The sequence below is a fragment of the Cnephaeus nilssonii genome, assembly GCF_951640355.1.
Source record: "Cnephaeus nilssonii genome assembly, chromosome: 7".
Taxonomy (NCBI): domain Eukaryota; kingdom Metazoa; phylum Chordata; class Mammalia; order Chiroptera; family Vespertilionidae; genus Cnephaeus; species Cnephaeus nilssonii.
Genome location: NC_137078.1, coordinates 80,667,020 through 80,682,807, shown reverse-complemented (window position 1 = coordinate 80,682,807; position 15,788 = coordinate 80,667,020). Strand labels below are relative to the sequence as shown.

General features: G+C 43.1%; 1 protein-coding gene across 2 annotated transcripts in view; it reads left to right on the top strand.

Moving 5' to 3' along the window:
* The window catches only part of LOC307103664 (protein argonaute-4), a 33,151-nt gene extending 18,551 nt beyond the window's left edge, over positions 1-14,600 (top strand). For both annotated transcript variants that reach the window (XM_079778117.1, XM_079778118.1), the window contains exons 14-18: positions 361-676; positions 819-953; positions 8,051-8,152; positions 8,415-8,614; positions 10,836-14,600. In XM_079778117.1, coding sequence (XP_079634243.1) covers positions 361-676; positions 819-953; positions 8,051-8,152; positions 8,415-8,614; positions 10,836-10,944 — 862 coding nt within the window. In that variant the 3' untranslated portion in view covers positions 10,945-14,600. The remainder of the gene's footprint in view (positions 1-360; positions 677-818; positions 954-8,050; positions 8,153-8,414; positions 8,615-10,835) is intronic.
* Positions 14,601-15,788: the final 1,188 nt, after the last annotated feature.

Here is a 15,788-nt window from a genome sequence, read left to right as displayed (position 1 = left end):
CCTGCGCCCTCTTGGGGAGTGGGCCTAAGCCATCAGTCGGACATCCTTAGTGCTGCCTTGGAGGCAGGAGAGGCTCCATCCACCGCCGCTGCACTCACCAGCTGTGAGCCCAGCTCAGGGCTTCTGGTTGAGCAGCGCTCCCCCGTGGGAGCGCACTGACCACCAGGGGGCAGCTCCTGCATTGAGCGTCTGCCCCCTGGTGGTCAGTGCGCATCATAGTGACCTGTCGTTCCACTGTTCGGTTGATTTGCATATTACCCTTTATTATATAGGATATCTATGATTGTATTGGTGAGCTTGCTAAACCCAAACATTTTCACCTATATATCTGAGTGGCAATGTGTCTTTAAATCTGAGCAGGCCCTCGGTGTTCCAGCAGCCTGTCATCTTCCTGGGAGCAGATGTCACCCACCCCCCTGCAGGGGATGGAAAGAAGCCTTCCATTGCTGCTGTTGTTGGCAGTATGGATGGCCACCCCAGCCGGTACTGTGCCACTGTTCGGGTGCAGACCTCCCGCCAGGAGGTCTCCCAGGAGCTCCTCTATAGTCAGGAGGTGATCCAGGACCTCACTAACATGGTTCGAGAGCTGCTGATCCAGTTCTACAAGTCCACACGCTTCAAACCTACACGGATCATCTATTACCGTGGAGGGGTATCCGAGGGACAAATGAAGCAGGTACTCTCATTATCCCATACTTGTCCTTTGGGGCTTGTAGGTGTAGGACCGGGCCCCCTTTCATCTGCCACTCTGAGTAAATCAGATCTGAGAGATACTAGGTGAGTTCTCAATTCAGTGTCATTCCATTTGTAACTCCCAGGTAGCTTGGCCAGAACTAATAGCAATTCGAAAGGCATGTATTAGCTTGGAAGAAGATTACCGGCCAGGAATAACCTACATTGTGGTACAGAAAAGACATCACACACGACTCTTCTGTGCGGATAAAGCAGAAAGGGTAAGAAAACACAGGATAAACTTTATTATCTGATACAAGTAAATGTGTTTTTTGAGTGGACATCCAGACCATTTTTTTCTAAAAGGAGAAGTGCCTAATAATCCTACATAATAAAAAGGCAATATGCAAATTGCATCACTCCGCTACGCCCACGATTGGGCCAGCTGGAGGCGCGGGGGGCGGGACTCAGGGTGGCCGATTGGCTGGCGGTAGGAGTGGGGGGCGGGGACTCGCGAGTCCCTGACTCCCGCTCCTCCCACCGGCCGTTAGGCCATCGCTGCGGAAGGACCCATGGGGCCGGCGGAAGACTCTGGTGGTGGCCGATAGCGTGGCTGCTGGCAGCAGTTTTCCCCCAGCAGCAGTTTTCCTCTGGCCACCCGCCGATCGATCGAAGCGCCTCCCGGATCGGAGTTCCTCTCGGGGGGGTAGCCGATCGCGCTGGCGGGAGGCGCTCTGATCGGCGGGTGGCCAGAGGTAAACTGCTGCTGGCGGAAAACTGGGGCCGGCAGCCAGGTGAAAGTCTATTGCACGAAACTTCGTGCAACGGGTTTCTAGTAACTTAATAAATGTACTAATTACAGCTCATCTTAGCTGACCAATTCTGAATGTTACAGGTTTCAAGACTGAATATATTTCTTGTTTGTAGAGTTTTTAGAGGGGAGGTCAAAAACATGCAGGGTCCTCTAGGGTGATAAAGGCAAACCTTCAAAGGGCAGGTTGATCCATCTGGACTTGATTGCCATTTGCTACCTATTGCTGCCAGTGCCTGAGGCGTGGTTCCAGGGTACAAAGAAGAATTTCTCTTCTAAATGACTTTATATCATTGTAGGGGATTCTTAGGGTAAAAACTTTGAACATTTATGATGTCACACTTACTAACCTTGGGCAGGTTACTTATTTCTCTAAGCCATAATGTTCTCAACTGTAAAATCTGTTAAGAACAATGCTTGGCCCAGCCTGCATGGCTCAGTGATTGAACATCGACCTATGAACCAGGAGGTCACGGTTCGATTCCCGGTCAGGGCATATGCCCGAATTGTGGGTTCGATCCCCAGTGTGGGACGTTCAAGAGGCAGCTGATCTCTCATCATTAATGTTTCTATCTCTCTCTCCCTCTCCCTTCCTCTCTAAAATCAATAAAAATGTATTTAAGAAGAAGAACAATACCTATATCACAGGGTTGTTGTAATGATTAAACTAATAAATGATGTTGCTTTGTGGTACAGTTCCCAGCACTTGATAAAAGGCATTTTGTGTAATGTATCTATTTATGATCTTATCTTTATGTGTAAGCCAGGTAAGCCATGATATTGGAGACTTTGCTTCTGCAATATTTTTATGACACTACTTCATCTTTTCCAGGTCCTCCCTGATCCAACCCCAGGGAGACCAGTTCTCTCTGCTGCCTAATTATGTAATCTTGTGGGTCACTCGCACTATTTTCTAGTATGGCCTTAGTTTTTGCCTTTAATCCAAGGCTGTTTGTACTTTCTAAATAATTAGAGAACTAAGGTTTTCTCCTTGGGGCTCCATTGCCCAAACCCTGACTTCTTAGATTCTGCTAATACAGATTCCCTGAATGCTTGCCCAAGCTCTGGGCACATCCTGCCAACTCCTCCTTAACTGCATTATCACCTTTTCATTCCTCTGTCAACTTGCTATCCATGTAGCTTTTGGACTTGGATTATCTTTCTGAAACCCCAAGCTATGTGACAGGTTTGCTCTTTACTATCCAGTGTCACTCATAACCTTTCAAGATTGACAATCCCAGTCCTAGGTCTACTTGGCACCCCTGACTTATCAACATCTTCACTCCTCTGAACATGCCTCTCGCTAATCTACAGCTCTAAACCAGTCCACTTGCCCATTTTCTTTGCTTCTACTCTTAGGCTGATGGAGATTGCTGAAGAAAAGAGTCAGTTGTTTAATAATGATGTGTATTATGCAAATTCATAGTAGCACATCTCAGCCAGGCCTTTGAGGCTGCAATTTTTTCAATTATTTTATTCCCCATTGTATCTGTTCCAAACTTTTGGACTCTTCTCAGCTCTCCTGCCCTTTATTGCCAACAATTTATATTGCCCACGATAGAACAATCTTGTATTTCCCTCAGAAAATAAAAATCTAGAAGGCATGCATTTTCTTGGCATTCCTTCCTCTACTTTCAAATTTAGTTAAATTTTCTATTATGGATTATAATCCTTCCTCACATTTTAGAGGTAATCTCTCCACCTAAGCTTTTTTATTCTGCTTATGCTTTTGTTCCTAATCCTTCTGCTCTCTCCAGCCTCACTTTATTAATCACCCTTTATTTTTCAAAAGTTTAATCTTTCCCATTAGTTTACTTCCTTCTCCTCACCCTCCAAACGTTCTCAGCTTTTCCTTAGTCACCCAAAGAAACTTCTCTCTGCTTCTCCCTCAGTCTACCTGCCACCTTATCTTTCCTTCGTTTCATGACCAACTTTTCGGAGAAAATGATTTGACTTCCTATCTGTACCTCCTCACGTCATACTTCAGTTCCCTGTAGCTTGGCTTCAACTTCAGTGACTCCACTGAGGTTGCTCTCTTCATGACTTGCTCATTTTAAATTCAGTGATATCCTGTCAGGTTCCCACCCTGACCTCTTTGCAGCATTGACAATGCTTGCCTTCTTTGGCCAGGTTCACTACCCATCTCTCATCAGGCTTTCTTTGACTCTTCTACCTCCTCTGTCCATCAAATGCTGATGTTTCCTGGCATTTCACACTTCTCCTTCTTCTCAATTTCAACTCTCTTTAGTCTCACTCGCTTCTCTGGATTCACTTATTTGCTTATCGTTTCCTGAATCTGTGTTTCCAGCCCCAAACTTTTCTATGGAGCTCCCAGCTGGCACTTCCAGTTATCTACCAGACAGATTTACTTAGATGCCCTATAGGCATAGTGTCATGCAAAAAACTCCAAAGTCATGGTGGCTTACAAAGATTTATTTCTTGCTCATGTTACACATTCACTGTGATTCTGTGGCAAGCAGCTGTGACCCCATTGTCCTCCCTTCAGAACCTAGGCTGACAGAGAAACATCTGTCTGGAACATTGCCAGTCATTGTAGCGGGGGGGTGCGGGGGGGCAGGGGCGGCGTGCGCGGGGAGATACACGACAAGCCATATGCTGGCTCTTAAAGAGTCTGCCCAGAAGTAACACATTTCAGGCCACATTTTATTCTGCCAAAGCCAGTTACATGGCCACTCCTGAGTTAATTGGATGGGGAAGTATAATCCTTCCCTAGGGAGGGGCACAGGAAGATTTGGCACCAGTGATACAATCTGCCACAGGCATTTCTAGCAAAACACGTCTAAACCTTTTACTTACTGTTTTATCCTCATCCAAAACTTGTGCCTCCCCCAATTTTTTTCTCTTGTGTTACTTGGCATAACTGTATATTAAGTCAGCCAAGCTAGAAATTTCAGAATTGTCTTTAAACTCTTCTCCTCCTTTCCTGTCCCCCTATATCCAGTTAGTCAAATAGTCCTCTGTTCTGCCCTGAAATCTCTCATCCCAGTTCTTTCTCTTGTGTGTTCCTTCTACTCTAGGCAGACTTCTTCTGTATTGCAGGAGACTCCTAGTGGTTTCCCTGTCTCCATTCCTCCACAAATGTATCCTCCAGCTGCTCTCAGGGCTAGGTTTTAGGATACAGATCTTATCCTGCCACTCCACGGCTCAAAACTCTTCCAACCCACTGCTTACCAAATGTTCTCCTGTGCTGTTCAGTTAGCCAAAACATAACATTTTAGTCTCATCTTTCATCATACCCTTATATACCTTCCATTTCCTGTATACATTGTGCATTTTTATCCCTGACATGACCACATCCATTCAACAGTCTCCCCCCCGCCCTTTTTTTTTCTATTAAAAAACTAGTGATCCAGTGCACGGATTCATGCACATTGAACGGAAATTAATTAGAAGGTGGCCGGCGGGGCAGGACTGGGTGAGATGGGCCAGACACACCCTGGAGCCAACCTCCTGCGGTCCCTCCCCTGCATCTGCAGAGTGAGCAGGGTCCCTTCGGCAGGTGGGGTCCCTCGGCCTGGCCTGTGGGGATTGGGCCAAAACGGCTCTCCATCACCCCCCAAGGGGTCCCAGAGTGCGAGAGGGCACTCTGCAAAGTTGCTGTTGTACAGGGTGTGGAATGCAAATGCAAGTGTGCAGTAAACCAGATTTGGGGCCAACAGGGCCCCAGCAACAACATAACCCACAGCCGAAGGTAGAATCGCATGGCCCTGCGAGGAATTCGGCTCCCTCCCCTCTGGTTTTGGGGTGAGTTACCCAAGAACAGCTGCTGCCAAGTCACTGCAGCTTGGCAGCTCCTGTGTTGAGCATCTGCCCCCTGGTGGTGAGTGCACATCATAGCGACCGGTCGGATGGTCGGACACTTAGCATATTAGCCTTTTATATATATAGATTAAGGTCTGATATAGAAACAGTAAATTTTTCCCTTTTTAATATACTGTTCTGCAAGTTTTGACAAATGCATGTAGTTGTATAACCATCACCTCAGTAAAGATATAGAACACTCACACACACAAAAGTCTCTCATGTCCTTTCATAGTCAACCCTTTCCCTTGCCTACAGTTCCTGGCAACCACTGTTATGTCCCTATAGTTGTATTTTTTTCCAGAATGTCATATAAATGGATTCCCATAGCTTTTGAGTTGGGCTTCTTTTACATAGCCTAATGCACTTGAGATTCATCCAAGTTTTCGTGTGTATCAATAGTTTGTTTCTTTCTATTGCTGAGTAGTATTTCAGGATATGGATGAGCCACAGTTTGTTTATCCATTTCTGTATTGAGGGGATATTTGGAAAGTTTCCTGTTTTCATCCCAGGCCCCCTTTCAACTGCTGCTTGTCCTGTAAGGCATGACTCAACTATTTCCTCCCACCAGCTTTTCCCAGGGCCTTCCATAATGCCCTTTTCATATTGCTTTGCAGTTCATTGTATATAGTTTCCATGAAGGGCAGGAAACCATATTCGTTAGTTCTCTCTGTGCCTCTGTCTTTCCTCCCAAACATTTGCTGCAGAGCCTTGCACATGGATTCTCAAGCAGTAATTGTTGAATTGAACATGCCTGGATCCCCTTTTCCCCAGGGCATCACCTCTTTAGGCTCTCATCTCTGGAGTCCCAAGAGATTTTTAAAAAAATAGATTCTATGGTCCAATAAGTTTGGGAAATGCCATATACTCCATCTTTCTCTTTAAGATTATACCTTATTAAATAAAGGTTCTGAGAAGTCCTGCAGTGGAAAAACCATTTAAATTTTGTTTAACTCAGCATTTTGCAAATTTGTTTGACCATAACACACCCAAATGCATTCTGCAGAACTAATGTTCCTAAAGATTGTAGTTTGGTAAGCAGTGCTAGAACTGTCTTAACTAAGTTACATTTCCTCTTGTTCAGTTAGGATCTGAGTTCACATCTGAATTTGATGGAATGAGACTTTTCTATACTCATAGATGTACTTGTATGCATTGGTGTATCATCCTCAGCTGAAGGTAACCACAGGTAGAATGGAGCCAAATAAACTCCCATTAAATTTGTGCCTAGGTGGCAAATAAAATTCCTCACATGGAACCCTGCTGTACAGCAGAAGAGAATGAAAATTGTCCAAATAGCAAGATTTAATTTCTTTCCTTGGAAATGCATTTCTAAAGTTCTCCCTCTGCTTTTCTAGAAGTTGGATCCTAGAGTTTTGGCCATAGAAGAACTTAGGAATTTTTAAAGTGTAAGATATTATTACTGGATTTTATAGCTGATTAGATTGAGGCCCAACAATATGCTTTGTTCAAGGTATGGAGTTGCAACACTAGGCCTAGATCTGAAACTCTGGTTTCCTGATCCCATTTCAGTGGACTTCCTGATAAGGCATCTGCCAGTGTCTTCTTTTTTTTGATCCCTTAAAAGTGTTAGTTTTATTGGACCAGTTCAAAGATTTCTTCATCTTGCCATAGCCAGTTTGGCTCAGTGGATAGAACATAGGCCTGTGGACTGAAGGTACCGGGTTCGATTCTGGTCAAGGGCATGTACCTCTGTGGCAGGCTCAATCCCCTGCCCTGGTTGGGGCGTGTGTGGGAGGCAACCAATCGATGTTTCTCTCTCTGTCTCTCCCTCTCCCTTTCACTCTCTCTAAAAATCAATGGAAAAATATTCTTGGGTGAGGATTAACAACAACAACAACAAATTGCTTCATCTTAACTTTTACTGCAAGTTGTGGATTTTTTAAAATTCCAAATAAGGAATAAAAGTGATTTTTCTCAGGACTCTTATCCATCTTTTTTTCTTTTCGTCCATGAACATACCAATGTGTCATCTGTTAATAGAGGACAATCATTTAGCCCAAAGCCACTAGTAAAATAATTATTTGTCTGGATCCCCCTAGAAAAACCATGGAGTATATTTGGTTGAAAAAATACTTATGGATGAAATGGTTGGGCTAAGGCAGTGGTCAGCAAACCGCGGCTTGCGAGCCACATGCGGCTCTTTGGCCCCTTGAGTGTGGCTCTTCCACAAAATACCACATGCGGGCGCGCACGTACAGTGCGATTGAAACTTCGTGGCCCATGCGCAGAAGTCAGTTTTCGGCGTGGGCGAGTCTATTTTGAAGAAGTGGCGTTAGAACACTCAAGGGGCCAAAGAGCCGCATGTGGCTCACGAACCGCTGTTTGCCGACCACTGGCCTAAGGGAAAGTTATAGAAAGTTCAACATTTTTTTAAAATATATTTTATTGATTTTTTACAGAGAGGAAGGGAGAGGGATAGAGAGCTAGAAACATCGATGAGAGAGAAACATCGACCAGCTGCCTCCTGCACACCCCCTACCGGGGATGTGCCCACAACCAAGGTACATGCCCTTGACCGGAATCGAACCCGGGACCCTTCAGTCTGCAGACCGACGCTCCATCCACTGAGCCAAACCGGTTTCGGCTAGAAAGTTCAACATCTTGATTTAAACTGGTTTGCAAGAGTAACTTATAACTTGTTGCCAATTAACATAAAAGAAAAAAATAGCCTGAGCTCAGGTTGGCCTGTTGGTGACTAATTACACTTTTTTTTTTTTTTAGGTGGGTAAAAGTGGCAATGTACCAGCGGGCACTACCGTGGATAGCACCATCACACATCCCTCCGAGTTTGACTTTTACCTCTGTAGTCATGCAGGAATTCAGGTAATTTGGAAGCTGGTCCAGATCTTTCACTTGATAGGGAGATGTTTGCAAACTCAGCAACTAGCTTGAGTAGACTTGTTATTATACACTGTGTATAACTTTGTTAATGCTTGTATCCTAGAATTGTTATCTTTTGGTCTAGGTATCTGCTTGTAGGTGTGCTAGGCAGGAATACTTCTGAGTTTAAGGAGTAGATTTCAGTTCTTCTCTCAAGTAGTCAACCAATATCAGAAATTTATTCATCAGAAAACTCTCTCTCCAGGGAACCAGTCGTCCTTCACATTACCAGGTCTTGTGGGATGACAACTGCTTCACTGCAGATGAGCTCCAGCTACTGACTTACCAGCTATGCCACACCTATGTGCGGTGCACACGCTCAGTCTCTATTCCAGCCCCTGCATATTATGCCCGGCTTGTAGCATTCAGAGCAAGGTATCATCTGGTGGATAAAGATCATGACAGGCAAGTTTCTCAGGCATAAGAAAATCTCTTTCTGTCTGTGTTAGCAGCATGTTTTAGAAAAATGAGCTGTGCCCTCTGGTTTGGTTCAATGGATAGAGCGTCGGCCCGTGGACTGAAGGGTCCTGGAACCAATTCTGGTCAAGGGCACCTACCTCGCTTGCAGGCTCAATCCCCAGCCCTGGCTGGGCACCTTCGGGAGGCAACCAATCAATGTATCTCTCTCACTTTGTCTCTCCCCTTCCCTTCCACTCTCTCTAAAAAAATCAATGGAAAAATGTCCTCGGGTGAGGATTAACAAAAAGAAAAATTTTTAAATGAGCTGCTGCGAAAAATTTTTAGAGGAGTTAGTCTTCCTTTTAAGGTTTAAATAGCAAGCAGTGAATAAAATTGCATATGCCTTTGAGAGTTTATAATGTGACTTTGGTCCAAGAAGTGCTCAGGCTGTTTATACTTACTTGCATGGTGTGTCTAAAGTCTGCCCAAGGAAAAGAATCTAATTTGAAGTTCCCTGTGGTTTTCCTATAGAGCCAAATGCATTTCAGTTCTGCTCAGGTCCTGGGCAGCCTCAGATGGTGGCCAGCACAGTACCCTGGCTCCAATCAGAAGAGTCACAGGCCTGTGGATTCCACTTCATACAAGGGAAAGACTTAACAGTCCACTTTGCTTTCGTAGTTTACTGGAAGAATGCATTGGAGTGAACCTGGGGTTGTGTGTGGGAGGGGAGGTGTATCATATCATTCTTACCCCCAAATAGGGATCTCAAGAGAATCAGACATTTTGACCTGTTACTGAGCTACTATTAAACAGCTAAACAAGCTCCCTGCAGTGATTTTCTTTTTCCAAATGACCATCTGTGAAGTGTAGCAGTTTCTGGGCTCTTCCCCAAGTCTGAATTCAGCTGCTAAATAGTACACATTCCACTGCAAATCTATTTCTGTAAGGGTTGAAAATACACTATTATGGAAAGTGCCAAGCTATGACTTTGTACCTTCCATTCTGTGATATACATTCATTCATTCAACACGTTCATGTGTGCCCAGCACTGTGCGAAGTACTAAAAATGCTAAGATGAGGAAGACATGTTTCCTGGGATTTTATGTTTCATTATGGGAGATAATACAGGTAAACATAGAACTGACAATTCACCCAAAGCAGTATAGGCAAACGTGCAGTGGGACATCAGAGGAAAAGCTCTTTGAGAAGATCTCATAGCTGGACGGGTAGGATTTGGCTCTATAAAGAAGAGGAAAGGATTTTCCAGGCAGAGGGATCAATGGGCACAAAGGAGAGAAAGCAAGTGACATGTTTGGACAATAGCAAGTTTTCTTTGGCTGGAACATATGAAAGGGGACAGCAGGCATGAAGCTGGAAAAGTACGTTAGAGCAAGATTGTCTTTGTTAAATGTAAAAAGCTATTCCTGGGATAACTAGACAGTACTTAACAGTTAATTGGGTGTGAGTGGGTGAGAGAAGTCAGAAGAGGGGTGGTGATTTACAGTTGACCAAGCCATTTATAGCACATGGTACTATAAGAGGTTTGTTCAGACGTTCTTATTGTTATCCTAAAAGACCAAAGTTGCTACCTGTGCAAGGTCATATAGCTAGTGAGGGGGAAGACAAGAAGAAACTGGTGTCATGATCACATTTGCTGAATATCTACTATGTGCCAGGCACTACAGATTCGGTGGTGAGGAAGATAGACAAAGTTGCTGCTTTCTTGGAGTTTATGTCCCAGAGGGAAAAGAAATAATTATCCAATTACTAACTTAATTTTAATTGTGTTTCTTTCAAATGAAAGAAAGTAGAGGGTTCTGTGGAACTATGTTCTAGGTGGCTCTGAGCTGAACTTTGGAGTCAAGGTCAATGTCTTTTGGGAAAAGAACATTTGACTAAAGCCTAAAGGCAAGCAGGCATTGACCAGACATAATGGCCCCTAGAAGTCCTTATGGAGACACCGTTAAGGATTTGGGTCTTTGCAGACATTACTTAATTGTTACAATAAATGAGTTGTATTGCATTTTTCAGTTAAGCGAACTGATGTGTAGAGAGACATTACAAACTATTTAAGGAACCACAGCTTGGGCCTAAGATCTTGAATCTAATACTGTGAACATGTGAAGTTTGAAACATGTTCACAGTATGAGATTTGAAACATGTGAAGTTTGACATGGTCCTTTGTTACACCTGTTTTTTTGTTTGTTTTGCTTTATTCTCTTTACAGTGCAGAAGGCAGTCATGTGTCAGGACAGAGCAACGGCCGAGATCCTCAAGCCTTGGCTAAAGCTGTGCAAATCCACCATGATACCCAGCACACAATGTATTTTGCCTAAGAGTCTCAGAAGAACTCAACCAATTTGGCACCCCATGCAGCCTCAAAATGTTTCACACGCCTACCAGCATACTAGAGAGAGCCAAGTTGACTTCAGTTTGTCTTCTACCAGCAGCTCAGAATAGTTGCACTGAATAAATACTTCGCAGCACTGTCTGATGCATCAACAAAATTGAGCCATTTTTAAAAAGTAATAGATACTCATAGATTGTCTTTTCTGATGCACTGGACTGAATTTTTACCTCAACATGCAAAGGCTGCTCAGCCTGAACTTTCTAAAGGACTTTACAAGAAGGGTTTCTATGGAATATTTTGTTAGCTGTGGTGTTCACCGCATCCCTCTAGTCTTGTAAGAGAAGATTGTTCCTTTTTTCTGTATTCATCGAGTGGGATGTATGCATCAGTGGGAGAGAAAATCCAGTCTACTTCAGTTTAGCATAACCGTTTAATTGTGTGGGTCCATAGTCTTTTTAATGGAGATTTCCGATTTCACCACTGTAAATGCCTTTAACGAGCGGTGATTTCTTTTTTCAAGTTTTAAGAGTTTTATTAGTTTTACTACTTTATCTTACTGATCTATACAGACTTGTGCTGGTGCAAGTACAGGCTGCTGCCAGGCAATTGCACTATATATTTGGCTCCAGTTTCAAATAGGCAGTTCTCTTATCTGGGTGACTTTTGTGAATGTGTAACATAAATAGATGTAATACATGTCACAGTAACAGATAACACTGCCATAATAAAAAGTACCCATGTTTTCCCCCCCTTTGGGAAAAAAAAAAATTAGGTTTTAGTATTTTTCAAACTTTGCAAAAGTGCCCATTTTATGCTGCTGTCTGGTTTGTCAGATCTAAATGATTTTTAAACTTTTCTCACAAAAAGTTAACTTTGGCAATAAACATTTTTTAAGGTCCTTCACTTCCCCCACCCGCACTGACAATGAGTTTTTCTAGATGAAATTTTGGTATGATTTTATCAGCTATTTCTTATAGATCATAATCTGGCAATTCCTGAAATCAGTCAGAAAATACAGATATTTCCATGCCTTTTTAAAGAATTATTTTTTATCTCTTTTATATCATAGTTGGTGTCCTGTCACTTTGTTTTAAAATAAGCTAGAACCAGGATGCTTCCTTACTGAATAGGCTTTGCCAGTCTTTAAGGTACATTGAGTGATGCTGCAACTTGCAAAAATGTACTAACAATTTTAAATTTTTTTCCTGGGAATCAAGGTTACTTACACAGTTACTTGCAGTGCAAATTTTGTGCTGATCTTTCGACCTGAAATGTACTTGGTGATGTTTCCTTCCTTTGAGTCAAGTAAAACTGCATACAAAGATTTTTCTTAATAGATTCTGGATTCCATTCACAGGGAGACCGGATTCTTTTCTTGTTCAAAGGGAGTTGATCTAAAGCAAGCATCAGGTACCAAGTAGGGGAAAATGTATTTTGTATTTAGTGTAGATAATATTTTGTGAATGGACAACAGTTACATAGAGTCTTGGTAGTTCCAGCCAGTGTTGCCCAGCCCAGATTTCACTGACTTGTAATTCTCTATCCTGGAACCACCTCAGGAGTGAGAGCTGGAAAAGGGGATAAAAGGCCCAGAGCCACACTCCACATGGATGAGGAAGGTGCTGGGGGAAGAGGTAGATACAATGTGGTAAACTGAATTTGCCACTTCAGTCTGGAAACACTGGATCTGATAGTGAAGGGTGTTTGCTTGAACTCATTAGCCGGTCCAAATCTTTTAAACTAGCCTTCTCAAAACCCCAGCAATATAAAGCCCTGTTTTTCTTCAGTCTTTTAAACAAGCTTGTACATACTTTGAAGTTTACATTTCTATGTGCTGTCGATCAGCGGCACTGTTTGCTGGGACTGGTCTCTAAGACTTTTATAATGTATATTAAGTCCTGTAGCTCATTAAGATGGGTGCAGACATCTTAATTCTCTGCATATAGTGAGATGATAGCAAGCTCTGTAATTGAGGCACAACGTGATGAGATGGGAGATGTTAATTTCTTAAGATTTTTCTTTTTTGCAAATACCTCACTTGGATGCTACAAATCAGGACATGTTGGTGAGGGACTGGCTACTGCTTTTATTCACGCTTGATCAGGGAGAGCACAGAGTATACCCTTCAGCATGGCCAACCTGGACCCAAGAGGAGGAAAACCAAACTTTTTAGGAGGAGGACTCGCTGGAATCCAGGATGTGAAGAACTCTTGGTGGCTGGCTGGCTGGCCAGCAGGCACCACACCTGCACTTGAGTGCCTCGGGCATCCTTGTTAACGCACAGAAGCGTCACTTGTCACCATCTCCTGGCATGAATGGAACAGGGAGCAAGGCAGAGTGCCTGGAAGCCCTGATTCACTTGCCTGCAGTTGGGTTATACGCTCAACCTTGAACTCTGCAGTTTGTACGACCTCAGTCAGTCCTAGCACACTGGGGCAAATGAGTGTGGTGGTGGAGGAAAAGCCGGGAGGCCTATTTTTATAGGAAACCAGTACCTTTAATGGTGCAAGGCTGTCATTTTGGATGAAAGGAAAGAAAGATGGAAGAACTGGGATTATTTGGGGGCGGGGGAGGGGGGACTTGCTGAGGGATGAATCTTTAAGAAGCAATCACTGCAGAATCAGAGTTGCAGCAATACTATTGCAAGCAAGTCTGAATGCATAGTTTTAATTAGGCTTGACAATTTGAATTTGTAACCCTCTGGACTGACTGAATTGTTATGCATGTGTCAATCAATGGGAGGTGTGCATTCTCTAGAAGTAGGGTGCTTAGGTTTTTTTTCAAATGCAGCCTGTTTAGGCACTGTCATGTAGTGTGAAAGATTTAAATGTAACAGTGCTAAAGGGTAACAATTTGGGGACAAGATGTGGGGGACATTAAGAGTGGGGAAGATCCAAATGCTGAACCAGTTATGTTTTGTTGTTGTTGAACCCTGAGCGATTTATAAAGAGAACTAGCTGGCTTAATGCAGCTAGTTCTAGGCAGGCAGAACATACTCATCTTTACTGTAAATTCTATTTGCTGCTTCCAAAGGTGATGATTTACAAGCAGACATATACTACATGGTCTGTATTTTAGGATCTGGTGCCCAGCCTATATCAAAGCTTAGCTACCTGGCTCAGCTACCTACCCTTCCTGTGGGAACGGTAATTCACTGTTTAACAAGGTTCACCCTCCCCACCCTGCTCTAGCGACCTTTTGTGAATGTGCTGTAAGATTTTCTTGCTCAATAGCAAGGTGGTAACTCTGCTTTCATTTTAAGAAAGTGGAGGCTGAGGGCATTGTATCAATATGGCTTCAACTCCAAGAATTTTTCCTGGTAAAATTAAAGGGAAGATCTTGTTATTGATCAACCATTTCCTTATCCCTTGCTATTGACATATACATGCTCTTTCTATGTCTAGTGGCTGAAAATGTTTGCATTTGTTCATTTGACTAATGGTGTAATTTTTGTTTTTATACTGTTAAACCTGTAATGTTTTAAAATGTCTTTTATTAAATTTGGACTGGATGTAAGTCTCTAGCAATACGAGGTACTTTCTAAACTATTAAGGGAGGGGTAATAGCCCCATGTTGAGATAAGATGATGGTTATTTAAAAAAAAAAATTTTTTTTTGGCTTGCAGGGATATTTTGTGTGTATGTGTCCAAAAAAGAATAAATTGGCATTCTTGTGCCAAACGTTGTTTTTCTTAATTGTCTAATAAATATGGAGTGTGCTGTTATGACAATACACATGGTTGCTTTTTGAAAACAATTTCCTCAATTTAAGAAATTTGAGAAAGAAGAACAGAGGGAGCCCTAACCAGTTTGGCTCAGTGGATAGAGCGTTGGCCTGTGGACTCAAGGGTCCCAGGTTCGATTCTGGTCAAGGGCATGTACCTTGGTTGCGGGCACATCCCCAGTAGCTGATCAATGTTTCTCTCTCATCGATGTTTCTAACTATCCCTCTCCCTTCCTCTCTGTAAAAAATCAATAAAATATATTTTTTTTAAAAAAAAAGAAGAAGAAGAACAGAGGGAAAACTTAGTGTTTTTAACTTCTGGGTCTCCTTCTGTTTAGAAATTGTTATTTGGGAACTTTAGAAGAACTTCTCACAACATTTCACATATAAGAACTTTTACAAGATTCATCACGTTACTGGGTACAACTCTTTAAAAAAAAAGTATTTCTTTATTCAGAGAGGAAGGGAGAGGAAGAGAGAGATAGAAACATCAATGATGAGAGAGAATTATTGATTGGTTGCCTCCTGCACACCCCCTACTGGGGATGGAGCCTGCAACCCAGGCATGTGCCCTTGCCTGGAATCGAACCCGGGACCCCTCAGCCCGCAGGCTGACACTCTATCCACTGAACCAAACGGTCTAGGGCTGGGTACAACTCTTAATGGAAAGATCTATTTATGTGATTTTTTTTTTTTTTAAGAAAAATGTGCAGTCTCCGGAGGGCAATACGGTCACACACTTTGTAAGACTGACTTCTCCAGAGGAGAAGCTGCCCAAATTCACCCATCCTGAGGCTCTCCAATCTAATGTCTTTTATTTTATTTTTTAAATATACTTTCATTGATTTCAGAGAGGAAGAGAGGAGAGAGAAATAGAAACATGAATGATGAGAGAGAACCATTGATTGGCTGCCTCCTGCACACACACCCCCACTGGGGATCGAGCCCACAACCCAGGCATGTGCCCCGACCAGAATTGAACCCAGAACCCTTCAGTCCGCAGGCCGATGCTCTATCCACTGAGCCAAACCAGCTAGGGCTAATGTCTTTTAAAAGAATTCTCACCAGCAAAGCCCTCTGGCTAAGTCATGGCAGGGATAACGCAGA